Below are 17856 nucleotides of genomic sequence, written 5' to 3' on the forward strand. Positions count from 1 at the left end.
CACCACAAACCCTATCTCACTACCCTCTGCTACAGCACAGCAGTCCCTAAGGTTTACCTGTTACATTCCTCAACTAAAGCTTCCCTTTCCTCCTTGCTAGGATTCTTTTGCCTCTCGTAAGCCTGGTACAATATTTGCTGGGAGGCAGGCCCCCATTTGAAGCGGTTACGTCGCATCTTCTTGTTGACGGGCTCGATGCAGGAGTCGTCGGGCTGGCCGGGGACTTGACTCTGCTGATGGAACTCTGGAAAGAGAAACAGCAGCTGATCCTGACTGCTCTTGTCTGCCATGTTTCCAGAACCCTGGACAGTCTGGTTGAACTCTGAAAAAGAAAGATGGGGGTAGATATGATCTGGCCTATGGCCACAACAACTTGAGCACGTTTTGTTTAGCGTTCTTTTCATTAAATTTCATTTCTGCGATGCCATTTTTGATCAGCAAAATAAACCAAATCATCACAAGGTAAATAATTTGAGTGCAGGGTGAGCGCAGGGTGAGTGCAGTCACTTTAGTGCTCAGCTACCATGCTGCCCTTATGGAACATTGTGTCTCATGGCTGATGACATCATCATGGGTCTCCTACTTCCTAACAAGCAACGATGTCGTAATCATGTGACATCATTCCCTTGTGAAGGACAGGAGTCAGGTGGCACTTTTTATCATTTATTTTTTATTTCCAAAGTTAAAATGCATCAATAGTCCAAAAACATATTTAAAGAAAACAGCCTCATACAAATTAGCTTTCGGGCTCTCATTTTTCCCAATGAATCCTAAAAGTAATTTAGTAGAATACAATTGTCATGTCATTTTTAGACCAGTGGCTCCCAAACCTGTCCTGGTAGACCCTCAGGCAGTCGGGGTTTCTAGATATCCAACAATGCATATGCATGAGATACATGTGCATGTAAAGGAGGCAGTGCATGCACATGTATGTCATGCATAGTGGATAGCCTGGCTGACTGGGGGGTCTTCCTGGACAGGTTTGGGAACCACTGTTTTAGGTAGCTTATTTGGCAGGGATATGCAAAACTCTAGTCCACATGGTGATCCACTCAAAATTTCAGGCTTTCCCTAATAAATATGCATGAGATAGATTTATTTATGTAGATTTTTATATTCCACTTCAAAGCATACATCAAACCAGCTTACATTCAGGTATTTCCCTATTCCCACAGGGCTTACAATGAGAGGGTAAAGCAACTTGCCCAAGGTCACAAGGAGCAACAGTGGGATTTGAACCCTTGCTTCCAAGGGTCATAGCCCACTGCTCTAACCACTAGGCTACTCCTCTACGTGCATGCACACTGCTTCAACTGTATGCAAATATATCTCATGCATATTCATTAGGGATCGCCTGAAAACCCAAGCAAATTGGTGCCCACAAGGATTAAAGGTTACTCATCCTTGTAATTTGAACTCCTAAGGTCCTACTAGGGTCAGACAGAAAAGCATATAGCAGTAAACTTATGGGAAGCTGTGATTGGCCTAAACACTGTGGATTATAAATGATATTGTACAAGAGCATTTAAAGTCTCTTAAAGTGCCTTAAACTATAGCAGTCACAGAAATGGCTATCTTGCCAACATCCTTAATTCTTTAACAGAAGACAAAATGATTCTTTAACAGACCTGTTCCTTGCCTGGATATTGATTTAAGAAGTTGCTAATGCATACTCTGAGATACGAATTTGATGTGTTCCAAAATAATCATCCAAAAGATGTATTCTTTAAACAGGTCAAATTTTATACTTTGATTTTTTTTCATTGATTGTAGGTTTTCTTCTTTAAATCAGCAGTTTTCTCGGAGGTTACTGTAGCTCTCCCCTTTCCACCCCCACCTTCAGTTTTTTTTAACAGATAGCACTGGGTGCCACGCCTACAAACACATATCCCCAGCCCAATATCTTCTGTTTCTTTCTATTGTAATTTGAAAGCTCCTTTGAACTGATTGTCCTAATTGGGGCACCCCATACTGATGTCATTTTACTTATCTTGTACAGCACTGCTCACACTATCAACGCTATACAAAAAAAAAGTATGTTTTAATAATGAGTAAGATATTTAAGTATTTGACTTAGGCTGTGTTAATCCTTGGGCTGTGGCATAAAGAAGATATGGAAGAAAACACACAAGCAGGTAGGCAGAGGAGAAGGAGGAGGAGACCATTGTCACTGATTACTCCTGATTCCCTGGGATTCCTGTAGGAGGGAAACTTTTTATAACCATCCTGCTGGCCCTGGCACTGACTGGTTCAACGTTCAGTTCCAAGACCTCTTTCAGGCTGATGCAATATCGGCGCGCGTTAAACGGATGCTCATAATTCAGCCCCTGCTCCCTCAACGCGCGCCGATCCACCTCTCCCGGGGCGCCCGATTTAATACTTAAATGGGCTGCTGCGGTAAAAAGGAGGCGCTAGGGGGAACTGTGCGCCCCTCAGAAGTGGGCACCCAGGAGAGGTGGCTGTCAAATGGTTCGGAAAAACGGACGCCCAGTTTTAGAGGATCCGCTTTCCTAACCTGTGCACAGCCACAGTTTAGAAAAATGGACGCTGGTTAATTGCCCATCCCGTTTCCCAAACTGACCACTGGCACACTCTTTTTTTTTTTTTTCAATTTTTTGGGGGAACATTTCTAAATTTTTTTAGTTCCTCCGACTTAATATCACCACAATATTAAGTTGGAGGAAGTGCAGAAAAGCAGTATTTTCTGCTTTTCTGTATACTTTTTTTGGGCTCCTCCAAAATTAACCTCTGCTCGGGGGAGGCATTCATTTTGGCGAGGAAGAATGTGCGCGTTGTGCGCACTTTTTTTTTTTTTAGCCTCATCAACACGCATTTACACGTATGAGCGCTTTCACCTACACGCATGATTGGACACACGTTTTGGCTGCGCTGACCCCTGTTTTGCATCGGGGATTTATGGACGCACATCCAGAATGCGTGTCCAATCTCACGCTGTGCTGTGCGCTGCGGCCAGCGCTCGGTATTACATCGGCCTGCTTAAGAGCCAGAATTTTGGGTAGGAAATCTACAAATGGGAAAGATGAGCATTTCATTTTTAATTGAAGCAGTATCCTCTACGAGAACTGGGTCCGTAGGTGCAGTCCAGAGACTCAGTGGCAGAGCTGTACACTGCCATGCAAGGACATGGGCAAAACAGGCACCTGCCTGGGCTCCTGAGCCGGGGGGGGGGGGGGGGAGGGGGGGGGTAACAGGAAGATGCAGGCAAGTGGCCCACGCTGAGCACTGCCTGGCTCCCCATCCATGGATGTGTGCACACGCTCCCCAGGTGGCCAATAGCGTCCCAGCCTGCCCCAAACATAGAGGCAGCTGTGAGAGCAGTGCATTGTGGGGGTTGGAAGGCACTCTTTGGCTGGTGCACCATGCTCCCCCAGCAGTGGTCCTGGTGCCATGCAGAAGACCCAAGTTTAATTCTTCAGCCCAGACTATATTGCCTGGGCCTGCCAGGGCTGGGAATTCAGCAGAAGGCAGTAATCACAGTCCCCGGGGAGGGAAGGGAGTGCCAGCCCTTTGGTACCTGTGGGAGGAATTTTGGGAGCTGTGGCCTGTGTGCCTTGGGCAAACAGGATACTGGGCTCGATGGATCTTTGGACTTAAGTATGACGGTTCTTATATTCAGGGATTGTCTCTGCAAGAGGTGGGCTAGATGGCTGGGGGGAGGAAGGATAAAATATTTTAAAAAACCCCAAAGCACCAGGTAGCTGCAAATCAAGGGTCATTGGCACCAGAGCACAATAGAAATCAGTTCCAATTATGCTGGAAGCCCAAAGGACCAGGAGAAAAGTACCCAGCCAAATGCGTTAGGTCAAGACCTTGATTCATAAACTACTCCACAACAGCTTGTCTGCGAGGATCTCTGCTCTGCTGAGACTGCGTAATCCTCCGTGGAGTACTGGCGGTCCCCTCACGCTCATCAGAGACCCGGGAAAGGGCCTTCATGGTAGCAGGGCCTGTTCTTTGGCGCTCACTACCAGACACACTGAGAAGGATCACCTGTGTGCAAAATCTTTCAAACGACAGCAGAAGGCGCATTATTTTCGGCAAGCCTTTGAAATCCAGGGTTAGAATAATGTGCTTGTCCCATTGGCAGAGTTTCTCTTTCGGTTTGCAGATGATCGTGCAAGCTACATATGTTTTCACTTTAATGTTTGATTTATGGTTTGTGTATGCTTTTTAGATTATGATATTCCCCGCTCTGAAAGTTGGACAGAATGGGTAAAACAAATCCTTTACAATAGCTAAATAAATAAATAACATACTATCTGCTACCTATAGTGTGTACCGCTAGCTCTCGCAGTACAGTGCGGAGTCCTGGCAGCAGTGTCAGTCCTGGACAAAAACTGGATCCTCTGCACACTGTGATACCTTTAATTGAATTGCCCAAAGTGGAGGCCTGGGAGGTATTGGAAACTCATATACTGCATCGTCTTTGAATAATTAGACTCTTCCCAATCAAAACCTTGTCAACTGTGTCCATGTTTGCCGTTATAAAGACCCTTATTTGTCTTCTATCTGTGTGTCCTAACGAGACTATGAGTTCTATGGAGAAGGGTCGCTTATGTGAATCTGTACAGTGCTGTGTACGTACAGTGGCACCGAAGCAGTAGTGGTAGACTTCTTCTAGGTATTCTTACAGAGCATTGACAAGCATGGTCGTCCACTGACTTCCATTCTCTGACAGCGTTAAAAGACTTAATTTGATTTAATGCCGGCTTCTCACTTAGCTTAGTTGTAAAGGATTGCCTTCCTCTCTCCCCTACTTTCCTTTCCCTTGATTTTGCCAGTTAAGATGAGATCTTTCTTCCTCAGAATGGGTTCTAAGTATAGTAATTGTGCCTTTTAATGATGGCATTTGGTACTGTTCTTAGAGTTGTAGCTCTGTGGCCAACACTCTCTATCATTGTATAGTCTATCCATGATATTTATGTATCAACTTTATCTCTGCCACCTCGATAGGATTTTCCATGGTGGATGATATCACCTGGCTCTTCAATCCATACAATAAGATGGAGTATGTATAGCAATGTAATACTCTCCTTCATGTTTGAATAATCGGCCACCTTGAGGAGCTTGCAGGTCTGTGGGTTCTTTGTACTCAAAGAACTAGAAGGCAATTTTCAGAGGGAAACTCCCCACAGAGTTTCCCTTTGAAATTTTGGGCAAGTGCTCACATACCTGCACTAAAGCAGATGTACACGACTGAAAGCATGCCTGGGGATGTTTTATTATATTATATTGTAAACTGCTTTGAGTTTATTTTATACGGCAATAAATCAAAACAAACTAAACCAAAACCTATTGTCTTATGCCAGCTTGAACCCCCAGCCCCGGTGTCGCTCACATCTGGCACGGTTAAAAGCCCACATGGTGGGCGTATGGCCGGCGCCATTTTCCGTACGGAAACGATTCGCGGCAGGAGATCGCTCCAGGGCCCCCGCTGGACCCCCAGGAACTTTTGGCCAGCTTGGGGGGGCCTCCTGACCCCCACAAGACTTGCCAAAAGTCCAGCGGGGGTCCGGAACGACCTCCTGCGTCGAATCATATTGGTCTATGGCCGCCGCCATTTTGCGGCGGCCATTTTGCAAAATGGCGCCGGCTGAAGACACCACGATTTAGTGTGCCGGATTTCCTGCTCTCCCCCTTCCCCCGATTTAGCTACGGACCCGGGGGTAATTTAAGCTACCGACCGCCGCTACGGACCCCCAGGTAATTTAAGGCATTTGGGGTGGGAGATTTAATTTAAAGGGTCGGGGTGGGTTTTAGGGGGTTTTAGTGTGCCGCTGGACCCCCAGGTAATTTAAGGCATTTTGGGGGGGGGGGGGTTCGGGAGGGTGGGGGATTTAATTTAAAGGGTCGGGGGTGGGTTTTAGGGGGTTTTAGTGTGCCGGTTCACGATTTTAATGATTTTAACGATACTCTAAACACCCAAACGGCGACGATACGATTCCCTCCCCCTCCCAGCCGAAATCGATTGTTAAGACGATCGAGGACACGATTCACATCTCTACTGCAGAGTGAAGGCTCTTGTGGCACAGAGTCAGGAATTGGTGGCAGAGGAGAAGTGCACAGATAGGGGTAACTTATCCCAGGAGCGGAGTGCAGGAGGAGGGGTGCAGAGACAGATATGAGAGGAGAGGTAGTGGGGAGCTGCAGAGTGAAGGCTCTTGTAGCACAGAGTCAGGAATTGGTGGTAGAGAAGAAGTGCACAGATAGGAGTGACTTGTCCGATAAGCGGAGTGCAGGTGGAGGGGTGCAGAGAGAGATATGAGAGGAGAGGTAGTGAGGAGCTGCAGAGTGAAGGCTCTTGTAGCACAGAGTTGGGAATTGGCAGTAGAGGAGAAGTGCACAGATAGGAGTGACTTATCCGAGGAGCGGAGTGCACGAGGAGGGGTGTAGAGAGAGATATGAGAGGAGAGGTAGTGAGGGGCTGCAGAGTGAAGGCTCTTGTAGCACAGAGTCAGGAATTGGTGGTAGAGAAGAAGTGCACAGATAGGAGTGACTTGTCCGATAAGCGGAGTGCAGGTGGAGGGGTGCAGAGAGAGATATGAGAGGAGAGGTAGTGAGGAGCTGCAGAGTGAAGGCTCTTGTAGCACAGAGTTGGGAATTGGCAGTAGAGGAGAAGTGCACAGATAGGAGTGACTTGTCCGATGAGCGGAGTGCAGGTGGAGGGGTGCAGAGAGAGTTATGAGAGGAGAGGTAGTGAGGAGCTGCAGAGTGAAGGCTCTTGTAGCACAGAGTTGGGAATTGGCAGTAGAGGAGAAGTGCACAGATAGGAGTGACTTGTCCGATAAGCGGAGTGCAGGATGAGGGGTGCAGAGAGAGTTATGAGAGGAGAGGTAGTGAGGAGCTGCAGAGTGAAGGCTCTTGTAGCACAGAGTTGGGAATTGGCAGTAGAGGAGAAGTGCACAGATAGGAGTGACTTGTCCGATAAGCGGAGTGCAGGATGAGGGGTGCAGAGAGAGATATGAGAGGTAATGAGGTGCTGCAGAGTGAAGGCGTTTGTAGGTGAGAAAGAGGAGCTTGAACCGTAAGCAAGAATGGATAGGGAGCCAGTGCAGTGACTTCAGAAGAGAGGTTATACAGAAGAGGGGTTATATGGTTGTAGTGACTTTGCTGAAAGATAATTCACACAGCTGAATTTAGGATGGATTGTAGTGGAGCGAGATAGATCTGGGTGGGTAAAAAACTAGACTCTGGGAGAACTATTCTTACAGGTCTTTCATTCTGAGCAATTTCCTGTTCTATGTCTACAGTAAATTTATGTTTGAGAAATGACAGAAATGTTCTTGAGCGGTCATGCACGAAAGGGGGAGAAGGGATCAGATGTCTTTTAGTATATTGTAAATAAAATGCTCTAATGAGAAACAAGCTCTGTATCAACCAAATAGTTCCACCAGTGTACGCAGTGCTGTACAAGACCAATGTGTGGGACTCAGCCCTAAAGTTATTGCACAAGGTGAGGGTGAGTGCAGGGGAAGTGGAGTAAGTAGTAGTAATAGTAAGGGGGGAACACTGACACTGTGGGTGCCCACTCCTGGCCAGCTTCGGAGAGGGGCGAAGCCCTCCGCGGTACTTACGTCGAAGGATCTCTCTCTGCTTCCGCACGTACCAGGTGTAGAGGGCCGCCCGCTTCTGGGTTTTCATAGGGGTGCCCTTGTTGAGGTGCTGGGAGAGGTGGGACTGGTTCAGGCCCGTGACGTCCACCACCTCCCTCTGGGGGATGTTGTGCTGTTGCATGTAACCTTTGATCATCTTCGCCGCCCTCCATGGGTCCTCGCTATAAGGCAAGAGGGAAAACAGAACAGCTTGTGTGAGCCTGCGACTTGCACCTGGCCCTCCAGGAGAAGGAAAAAGCGATCAACGGGGAGCAAAGCAAACTTTCTAGCTTTGATTTGTTAGTATCTAGGCATTTCTGTAACGCTGGTTCCAAAGTGCTGTACAATCAATCAATCAATCTATATCTATCATTTTATAAAATTTGAAAAACATTTATATGCCACTCGATCCTAGGCAGCTTACAAATGAAAACATTCATATTTACAGTAAAAAAAATCATACGAATGAAACAATTTGACAGAACAATACTCTTCCACAATGTGCACAATGTGCAACACTTACGGGCCGATACAGTAAGGACGCGTAAGAAAAAGTGCGGCAGTGCCGGGCGCCCGCTCGTTTGACGCGTGCACATTTTGGTTCACAAGCCGCTCGATTCAGTATTCAAATTAGATGCAAATCCAAGTGGCGGTAAACGAGCGTCCAAAGCGCGTCAATGAAGCGGTAGGCGTTCGCAGTCCATTTTACTGTATAGAGCGCCTATACAGTATGCAGGGTGCGCTGGTACCTGTCATTTCAAATGACATTTGAAATGTCATTTGAAATGTCATTCCACCAGGTAGGTGGATGGTTCTTTTCTACATGATCGGAGGCCCCGCTGCCTTGAGCGCCGTTCATGGATGTCCAAGGTCGGGGCTTCCGTTCATGGACCTTCCCGCCTGTATCCGGGCGTCCATGATCGGAGGCATAGCGCCAGAGCCAATGCATGTTGTCCATGGCGCTGTCCGGTACGAAGCTGACTGAATACCACACTAACGCCAGGGTCAGGGTAGGCGGTAAATATGCAGGTTAAAGACGCGGTAAATAAGCGGGTTAAAAAGATGATAATTTGGGTGCACCTTACTGTATGGGAGGGAATAGCTAATCCGATCATTAACATATCATATACATGCGGCGGGCGGAAAGGGATACGCGTCTTTTTCTGCAAGTGATGAGGACGCGTAAAAGTCGATACTGAATCGCGGGTCCGCCTTACGCGCTCAAAACGCGCATCCAAAGCGGGTTAAAAAACGGGCAACCGCGGCCGCGCTTTACTGTATCGGCCCATTAGTATTTAAACTTGGTACACTGATTCTTTAGAAATTATCATATCACATCATGTAACATAAGAGATACCCACATTTTATTCTCACTAGCAATACTTTTTTTGTTCACTAATCCTGCAGTATGACAGCCCTTTGGAAGTTATTATTGGGCAGTTAGTAATCACTCTCTGCCTCTGGCACTGTCCAGTCTGCACCAGTAATATATATATATATATATATATATATATATATCTGTATCTGGGATGCAATGCTGGAAGCCCAGGGGATGGGCCGTGCAGCAAGGATTGATAGACAGAAATCTTTGAAGAGCTAAATGAAAAAAAAAAAGAGATCTTTTCCTTCATTCTTAAGAGACTAACAGTGTCTTACTTCTCATAATCAGCTTTGTGGTGGGAGGGGTCTCTGTAAGATCTGTGCCAGCTGTGCTGGCACAGATCTTACTCGATCTGCAGTGCTCCTCCTCTCTCCCTCCCCTCCTCTCTCCCTCCCCTCCACCACCACCCCTACCACAAATGTCCTTTTGTGTGCCTGATTTGTAAAAGTTTTCATTTTTACTAGAATTTTTCATTTGTTATTTTGGCAGCATATGACTGCACGGCAACAACTTGCAAAGAGGCTGTCAGTCTGAAGCACTGGTGGAAAGAGGCATGTCACTAAAATAAATTCCATTTTTGAACTAAAGTGCTATTTTCATAATTCAGCTGACAAAGTAAAGCAAATCATTAGATCCCCTGTCTTCATGCCCGAGGTTATATTAAAGTTTGACGTTCTCCCAGCTTAGCTGCTACAAATAATTGAATGAGAATGCTGCTGTGCTGTTCATCACCACAGGCCCCTCTCCCCCCACCATTCTCACCACAGGCACCACACCAATACATTCACAGTAGGAGCAGCTGAAGAGTGGCGCCCAGGAAGGAAGGCTGTGAAAAGGAGGAGCTTTGCCTAAATTTCAAGTCATATTTTAGAACCAGGAAAGAGAGGGCATGGAGGAAGAAGACGACCAAAAAGAGAAAATACAATAAAGATATGAAGCAGACAGCTGGGCGTTTTGAGGACCGTAAAAGTGCAGCTGGAAAGTTGCAGTCAGAGGGAAAAACCCAGCCACGGTAACCAAAGACTGGAGAGCGCAGGAACGGGACCTTGGTTTTACCGACATGGATTGCTCCTGTCCCAAACATGAAATTAATAATAAGAATGGTGGAAAGTGAAGGTGGAAAAGGGACGGAATTTTAAGCAATGAACTGGGCAGGGTGGGCTCAGGAATAAAAGGTTTGTGCTCCAAAATGTAAAACTTCTGCGGCTTTTTCACACAGTGCCATATGGTCAGCCTGATAATGACAACAATGGCAAACAAATGTGCCCTCTTCTAAAAATGCTACATTGGCTCCCAACACTGCCGCAGTGAATTCAGACCCTGTCCTGGTGCATAAAACCCTCAAAGGCCTAGCCCAGACCCCACCTCAGGAGGTCTCTCACCCCCCCCCACACACCTTCGCGGCCCCTGCGCTCACACCCTCAGGCATGTCTGGAGGTCCCCATCCCCGAAAACAATGAGCATCACCAACACCGGGGGGAACCTTTGCAGGGCCCATCCCGACCCAGCTCTGCTGCCCTTCAGGAAACCCTTCTTGCCCCCAGCAGTGACTGCAGCTCTGCTAAAGCTCCGTACAGCAGGCAGCGGCTGCTACCCCCATCCTCAGAAGAATTACCTTGGCTTTGCTGTCTGAGAGCTGCAAGGCGCTATACCAAATGGGTTTAGGTTCACCATGCATCCAGCAGCATAATTACTATGCGGTACCGTCCAGCCCTTCTATCTGTAACAGGCATTGAGCTCCCCGGCTGGGAAAGCAGGTGATAAATAAGCAACGAGGATGAAGAGGCAGGTGACAGAAGAAGGAAAATGTTTATCGTCCTAATTAGATATTAAGTAACCGTATTATCACGTGAGAGTGGACGAAGCCGGGAGAGTGGCCGGTGTGCCACCCCCAGGATGCTAAAAGAGGGCAGGAGAATGCGCTGACCCTTCCCTTCCCCTCCCCCCCACCTCCCCCCAGCTCCGCTTCACTTATTCTTGAAGAAGGGAGCGGTCCCAGGGGACTGGAGGAGCGCGGATGTGGTCCTGCTATGCAAAAGTGGGAACAAGGAGAGGGCGGGCAAAATCCGTGGAAAAGCTGCTAACGAAAATGACAGCGCAGTACAGCCTCCTGCAGTGGAGGAGCTCAGGGGACAGCAGGGCAAGGAAGGTCCTGTCAGCTCCTTAATTGATGGACCAGGGAGGTGCAGCAGACGTTGGCCTGGCTGGACCTCAGTAAACCTCTTGACCCTGTTCCGCCCAGAAGACTGGTAAAGCATGCCGGAGGGTCACGGGAAGAGGAGAGAAAGTTGGAAACCGGGTGAGAAACCGGGCGAGAGGCAGGACACAGAGAGTTATGGCGAAAATATGCTTGTTTGCAGGTGATACAGAACTCTGTGGCAGAGCAGATGCGCTGGAAGGGGTGAAACTAAATATAAGGGGGTCTTGAAAATACCTAGAAGGATGGTGAAGGCTTTGAAAAATGACTTTCTACGAGAAAAAAAAGTGTAAAATCCTGCATCTGTGACGCAAACCTCCACCAGCCACATATCAATTAGAAGGACAGGAAGCAGAAGCTGAAAACCAAGAGGGAGATGGCAAAGTCATCATCTCAGCTGCCTAGAAGTCAATGCGGTAAGGCAACAGGAAAAGCTAACGTTATATTTTCAAAGGGGTTAGGCTTGGGAGTTAGGAGCCCAGATTGGCTCCTTTGAGTCCTCAAATGTAGGAGTCTGAAAAGTGAATGGCTGTAGAGGCGGAATTAGGGTGGAGAAGGGGAGTTTGATGCTTAGCCCTGATTTTCAGCCCTGGGCACCTAATCTAGGGCCTAAATCCAGGCAAATGAAAGGCAGGCCTAAGACTTAGGTGATGTTTTAGCCAACAAGTTAGGATTCCGAGTTTGAGTGAAAAGAGGTCCCAGATTTAGGATCTGGAACTCAAGCTGGGTTGCATCAGCAGGAGGGAAATGCTGCCCTTGCATAGGTCACTGGTGCGACCCCCACCTGGAGTATGGAGCTCAGTTCTGGGGGACGCTGAGAGGATGGAAGCCCCTGGGCTACTAAAAAGATCCAAGACCTGCAACACAAACCCTACAAGGCAAGGCTCTGAGACACTCAAAATGTACCCACTGGGGGAACAGAGGCATGAGGGCAGGCTAATGGTAAAAAAAACATCCAAATATGTGACAGGCTCCAGTAAATCCCAGAAAGGGGACATTTTTCATAGAAAAGGAATTTATAGGATGAGAGGTCACAGCATGAAGTTGGAGGGAGGAAGATTCATGTGAAACATGAGGAGGGTAAGATGCCTGGAGTTGCCTACTGGCCGAGGTACTGGCCAGCAAAGCCAGGATAGGATTCACGCATGCTTGGGGCAGAAGGTAAGGGCAGGAGGGAGGTAGCAGGGAGTGGGGGGGGGGCTTGTTTGCTAAGTCATACGGAAGTTTGGAGGGCTGAAGAGGAGAGAAGAGAAGCCAATGGCAGGAGAGTGGCAACATAACTGCGTTGGGCTTCCAAGAAGGCTAGGGGTAACCTGCATGAAGTTGCCATGCATCCCACGTACAACAGCATGGGGGGGAGTGGGGGTAACTTGGATGGAGCAGCCATGGTTACAACCCTAGCTACAGAAATATGACTGTAACAGGCTTCCATGAAGGCTGGAATAAATGCCAAGATTATAACTCTAACATCGATGAGCACAGGATGGTGCAGCCTCACCAGTTTTGGTGACTGATTGGTTTATTACAAAGCTTGGTGGAAAGGCATGGAAGGAGGACAGGAGTGCTGGATTAGGCGTGGGACACTGTAAGAATCAGGAATGGTCCTACCTGCTTGGGACAGATATAGAGTCCTAGAAGAAGTTGGGGAGGGCAGGGGAAGAGTGAGGGCTGGTATGTGGTTAAGTATGAGAATATTTATGCTCATCTACCCAAAGTCATAAGAGAGCCAAAAAGAACAGAACTGGGCAGATGGGATGGGCTAACTGGTCCTTATCTGCTGTCATCTTTCCTGTTACTGCGTTTATCACTAGATCATGCTGAGCTTTCTTCAAATGGCTGCAGGAAAGGTTTGTAACCTGCTATTTTCAAGCAATGTCTATATTCATCCTATGTTAAAGTTAATTACTCCTGCTGAATACACATATTAAACAATGCTTCATTTGAAATCCTTTTTTCTCCTACATTTGCTTTCTTTACAGCTTTTCAGCATGCTAATCTTCTGAGTCCATTTCTTTCACAGAAGACAAAAGGACTTCTGCACCTTGTTAAGACAATTGTAGCTGGACTAGCAGCCAAACGTGTTTATTATAGCTAAGTTAAAACTGCCTGAAGAAGTCTCTAAAATTGGTTTCTGCAGTGGAAAAAAAAAATCTGCTTTCAGTTTTTAATCATTTTCAATCTTTTTGTTTCATCCAGTTAGGAATGTAAAAAGTGATTTTAAATATGAAAATGGTGAAAAGGAGAAAGCTGGGCCAGCTCAGAGGCATATGGAAGGTCTCTGATTCAATATCCGCGTCAAGACTTCCACTCTGCGGGTTGGTTGCTGCAGTGGCAGTGCTCACAACCCTGAGGGAAGGGAGAGCACCATGGTTATTGCTCAGCACCTACGGGCCGATACAGTACATTGGACGCAATAACCTGCCATTGAATGCACGTTTTCCCTTACCCCTTATTCAGTAAGGGGCGGAAAACGCGCGTCCAACCCGCCGAACCTAATAGCGCCCTCAACATGCTAATACATGTTGATGGCCCTATTAGTTATTCCCGCACGATTCAGTAAGTAAAATGTGCAGCCAAACCGCACATTTTACTTTCAGAAATTAGCGCCTACCCAAAGGTAAGCACCGGGAACACCCAAAGGTAAGCACCGGGAAAGTGCACAGAAAAGCAGTAAAAACTGCTTTTCTGTCCACCCTCCGACTTAATATCATGGCGATATTAAGTCGGAGGTCCCGAAGGGTAAAAAAAGTAAAAAAAAAAATTAAAAAAAAATTTTGAAGTCGGCCGGCGGCTGTCGGGTCGAAAACCGGACGCTCAATTTTGCCGGCGTCCGGTTTCAGAGCCTGTGGCTGTCAGCGGGCTCGAGAACCGACGCCGGCAAAATTGAGTGTCGGCTGTCAAACCCGCTAACAGCCGCCGCTCCGGGCCATAAGGAGGCGCTAGGGACGCGCTAGTGTCCCTAGCGCCTCTTTTTGCCCGTTTCTACTGCCGGGCCTCATTTAAATACTGAATCGCACGCATAGACGAGTGGCCTGTGCACGCTCTCCCGCAGACTTTACTGATTCGGCCCACTAGTGACTGGATGTAAGTCCCATGACTGCTGGGCTCCGGAGGGAAGCCTGGTGCATGGCCCCTGGCTGAGGATAGGTGCTGCAATGACTGGATCATGTATATTGGGGAAGGGGGAATAATCCCCAGGTAGTTATGAATGAAGGGGCAGGGCGCCAGGTCCCAGCCCTGGTTCCAAGGGAGCTGGAAGCCCAAAGGAGCAGGAGGAAACAGCCTGGGGGGATGGGGAGGGGGGGTGTCAAAAATGTTTTAAAAAGGAGAAAGCCTGCAGCAGGAGCCCTAAATATAACTTGACCCCCCCCCCCCCCCCTGTGCAAATCACCATCCTTCCAAGTTTCTGTGCAAAACTGCAAAGTTCTCAGTGCTGTCTTGTGTCCCAAGTCAATACTTAATTATTCACCACTTTAATGCCACACTAATGAGTTCCTGCTGGGGTATTTCCAGACCCAGTCCTGCCTCTGGGCCTTAGATTCTTCCCTGATGCATTTTGACTCATTTCACAGAAGAGACTTTGTTGTTAGCTGTGCAGTAAAAGATAGCACTGATGATGGAAAGCTTGCGTTTGGCTGGGGTCCAGGCTTCTGATTCCGAACAGCTCAGCAGCATCCTCTTCCCCACAGACCGTGGTATCTTCCAAAGGCCGAGAAGTCGCCAGCGTGTGACCTCCATGACAACAGCTTTAACCAATAACCCCAGAATATGCTGCACTCACTTGTCCGCACTTTAATGAGAAACATCAAACCTCTTCTACGAACCCAGCTGGACCCCCAGGCCACCACCTTCAAGCTTCTTCCTTGAGCGTTGGAGTCCACGTACCTTTTAATTATCCAGTTGGTTCCCGTCTGAAATTGTTCATCCACTATAACTGAGTTAGGTTTCAAGTCCCATGATTTGTAATAGTTCATCGTTATTGGAGATTGCTTTATTTTCAGATATATATATAGAGAGAACTTTGCATAAAGTTATTGTTCTGATCTCTAATGTTAGCCACAAAACTCAGCAAACATTTGAGTCCACGTTAAACGCTCAGTGACGTTGGGTGAAGCCATGCTGTGTAAAGATCATTGATAAGGAGGAGATTTTATTTCGTACATTAAGCAATGGGAAGGATAAGGCACTGCCAGTTTTGCTGGCGCCGACTTTTCCTGACTTGGTTGAGCACCTCAGTCCGCTGTACAGGAAACGACAAGCTGAAGGTCTCCTTACATTCACGAGGCGGGATCCATATTTTGTCACAGGTGTTCTTTCCGCTCGGAAGGAAGGTGCTTTTTTTTTTTTTTCCAACCGGGAGCCTCTCCTTCCCCAGTCCTGGGGACTCAGTCCTTGAAGTTAGTTTTACCTGCTGTGCTTGTGGCTTTAAACATCTGTAACAAACGGGATTTGCTGCAATATGAGCAAGGGCCCCTGCGCCAACCTGCTTCCACCTTCCCACGGAGGATAAGGCTGTGATTAGCGAAGGAGCAGGACTTCTGATGAAAAGGTGCCGCAAAAAATCCCCCAAGAAATTAAATGGAAAATAGTTCTGCCCACCGGGATGCCGAGTGGACATTTGAAACCAATGCTGTCTAACCACCCTGCTGCATCAAGAAAGAAAGGAGGTTGACAAGGGAGGGTCAGGTGGCTCGGTCTGTTGGCTTGGGGCTAGGGAGCCCTGTGAGGCCAGCCTGGGCCTTCCCACTCACCGAGGAGCTTTTAGTACACCCAGATCCAGGCTCGCTAATGTTAATCACTCTGACACGATCGCAGGTCCTGAACAGACTGGTTGGTGCTGGAAAGGTGAACGCCAGGTTCACAAGAACAGTGCAGAGCACGTAGGAGCTGAATGACAAGAGGCAGGTTTGGGATTTAAAGCAGCAGGCTCAGGGGCCTGCCCTACCTTTTAAAGGATCAACATAAAGGATGCTGTAGTCCCTGAGCTGTCGAGACCACACAGGTTCCCCTTTTTCAGATGCGCTATAGGTTTAAAAGCAGCAGCCTAGATAGATCAAAATATCAACTCGTTTGTTTCTTCATTCTGTTGCATCATCTATTGGTCTTCGTCTTAGGTCTCCTTTTTTTTTTTGTCGCTCTGTTTATATACACATGTACTGTTGTTATTATTGTTTTAACTTCTCGTGGAATTATGTAAATAAAACTTGTTTCAGATTCCACTTGCCCCGAAGGGCTCTTTATTTCAGTATTTCACTAGATGTTCCTCAGCTCTGCGGTGAGTTGTAACTGCCGCTCCGTGCGGGTTACCCCTATTCAGAAATGTTACATCTAAGGTTAACAATAGGATCCCCCTTCCCTTCATTTCCATCCTCTGACCATGAGGGATCCTCTGTGTTTACACCCTGCCGTTCTGAATTCCATTACCATTCTTGTCTTCACCTCCTCTTCTGAGAGGGCATTCCAAGCATCATAAGAACATAAGAACATGCCATGCTGGGTCAGACCACGGGTCCGTCAAGCCCAGCATCCTGTATCCAACAGTGGCCAATCCAGGTCACAACATTGCAAGCAGTAGTTATAGATCCCATGCTGCTAACACCCAGGGATAAGCAGTGGCTTTCCCCAAGTTCACCTGGTTAATAACAGCTAATGGACTTCTCCTCCAGGAACTTGTCCAAATCTTTTTTAAACCAAGCTGCAGTAACTGCCTTTACTACATCCTCCAGCAATTAATTCCAGAGCTTAATTGTGCATTGAGTAAAAAAGAATTTTCTCCAATTTGTTATAAATTTGCCACTTACTAACTTCATGTACTGCCCCTAGTCTCTATTTTTTTAAAGAGTAAATAACCGTTTCACATTTACCCTTTCTAGTCCTCTCGTGATTTTAAAGACCTCTATCATATTCCCCCTCAGCCGTCTCTTCTCCAAGCTGAAAAGCCCTAACCTCTTCAGCCTTTCCTCATAGGGGAGCAGTTCCATCCCCTTTATCATTTTGGTCACCCTTCTCTAAACCAGAATTGCACACAGTACTCAAGGTGAGGTTTCATCATGGACTGATACAGAGGCATTATGACACTCTCTGTTTATTCACTATTCCCTTCCTAATAATTCCTCACATTCTGTTTGCTTTTTTTGACCGCCATCACATATTGACCAAGAATTTCAAAATATTGTCCAGGATTACATCCAGATCCTTTTCCTGGGCAGTAAGTCCTAATATGGAACCTAACATCATGTAACTACAGTGTGGGTTACTTTTCCTCATCTGCAACACTTTGCACTTGTCCATATTAAATCTACTATTTGGATGCTCAGTCTCCCAGTCTTGCAAGGTCCTCCTACAATTTCTCACAAGCCACTTGTGATTTAACAACTCAGAATAATTTTGTATCATCTGTAAATCTGATCATCTCACATGTCATTCCCATTTCCAGATCATTTATAAATAAATTAAAAAGCACCAATTCCAGTATAGATCCTTGAGGCCATTTAGTCCTACTGTCTGTTTCCTATCTTTTATCCAGTTTGCAATCCACACTAAGACATTGCCTCAATGCCTTCTATCCTGTCACTTTTTAATTTTCTGAAGAGTGAACACCCCCTGAAAAGCTAAATACATTATATCTCCCAGCTCACCATTATCCACATATTTATTAAGGCCTT

The 17856-nt window shown here is 47.0% G+C and overlaps 1 protein-coding gene across 2 annotated transcripts in view; it reads right to left on the reverse strand.

Annotated features, from left to right (window-relative positions):
- Positions 1 to 17856, reverse strand: part of HNF1B (HNF1 homeobox B) — a 94629-nt gene that overhangs the window by 63020 nt on the left and 13753 nt on the right. For both annotated transcript variants that reach the window (XM_029611816.1, XM_029611817.1), the window contains exons 2-3: positions 7596 to 7795; positions 58 to 322 (exon numbers count right to left, since the gene is read on the reverse strand). In XM_029611816.1, coding sequence (XP_029467676.1) covers positions 58 to 322; positions 7596 to 7795 — 465 coding nt within the window. The remainder of the gene's footprint in view (positions 1 to 57; positions 323 to 7595; positions 7796 to 17856) is intronic.

Source organism: Rhinatrema bivittatum, chromosome 8, assembly GCF_901001135.1.
Source record: "Rhinatrema bivittatum chromosome 8, aRhiBiv1.1, whole genome shotgun sequence".
Classification (NCBI taxonomy): domain Eukaryota; kingdom Metazoa; phylum Chordata; class Amphibia; order Gymnophiona; family Rhinatrematidae; genus Rhinatrema; species Rhinatrema bivittatum.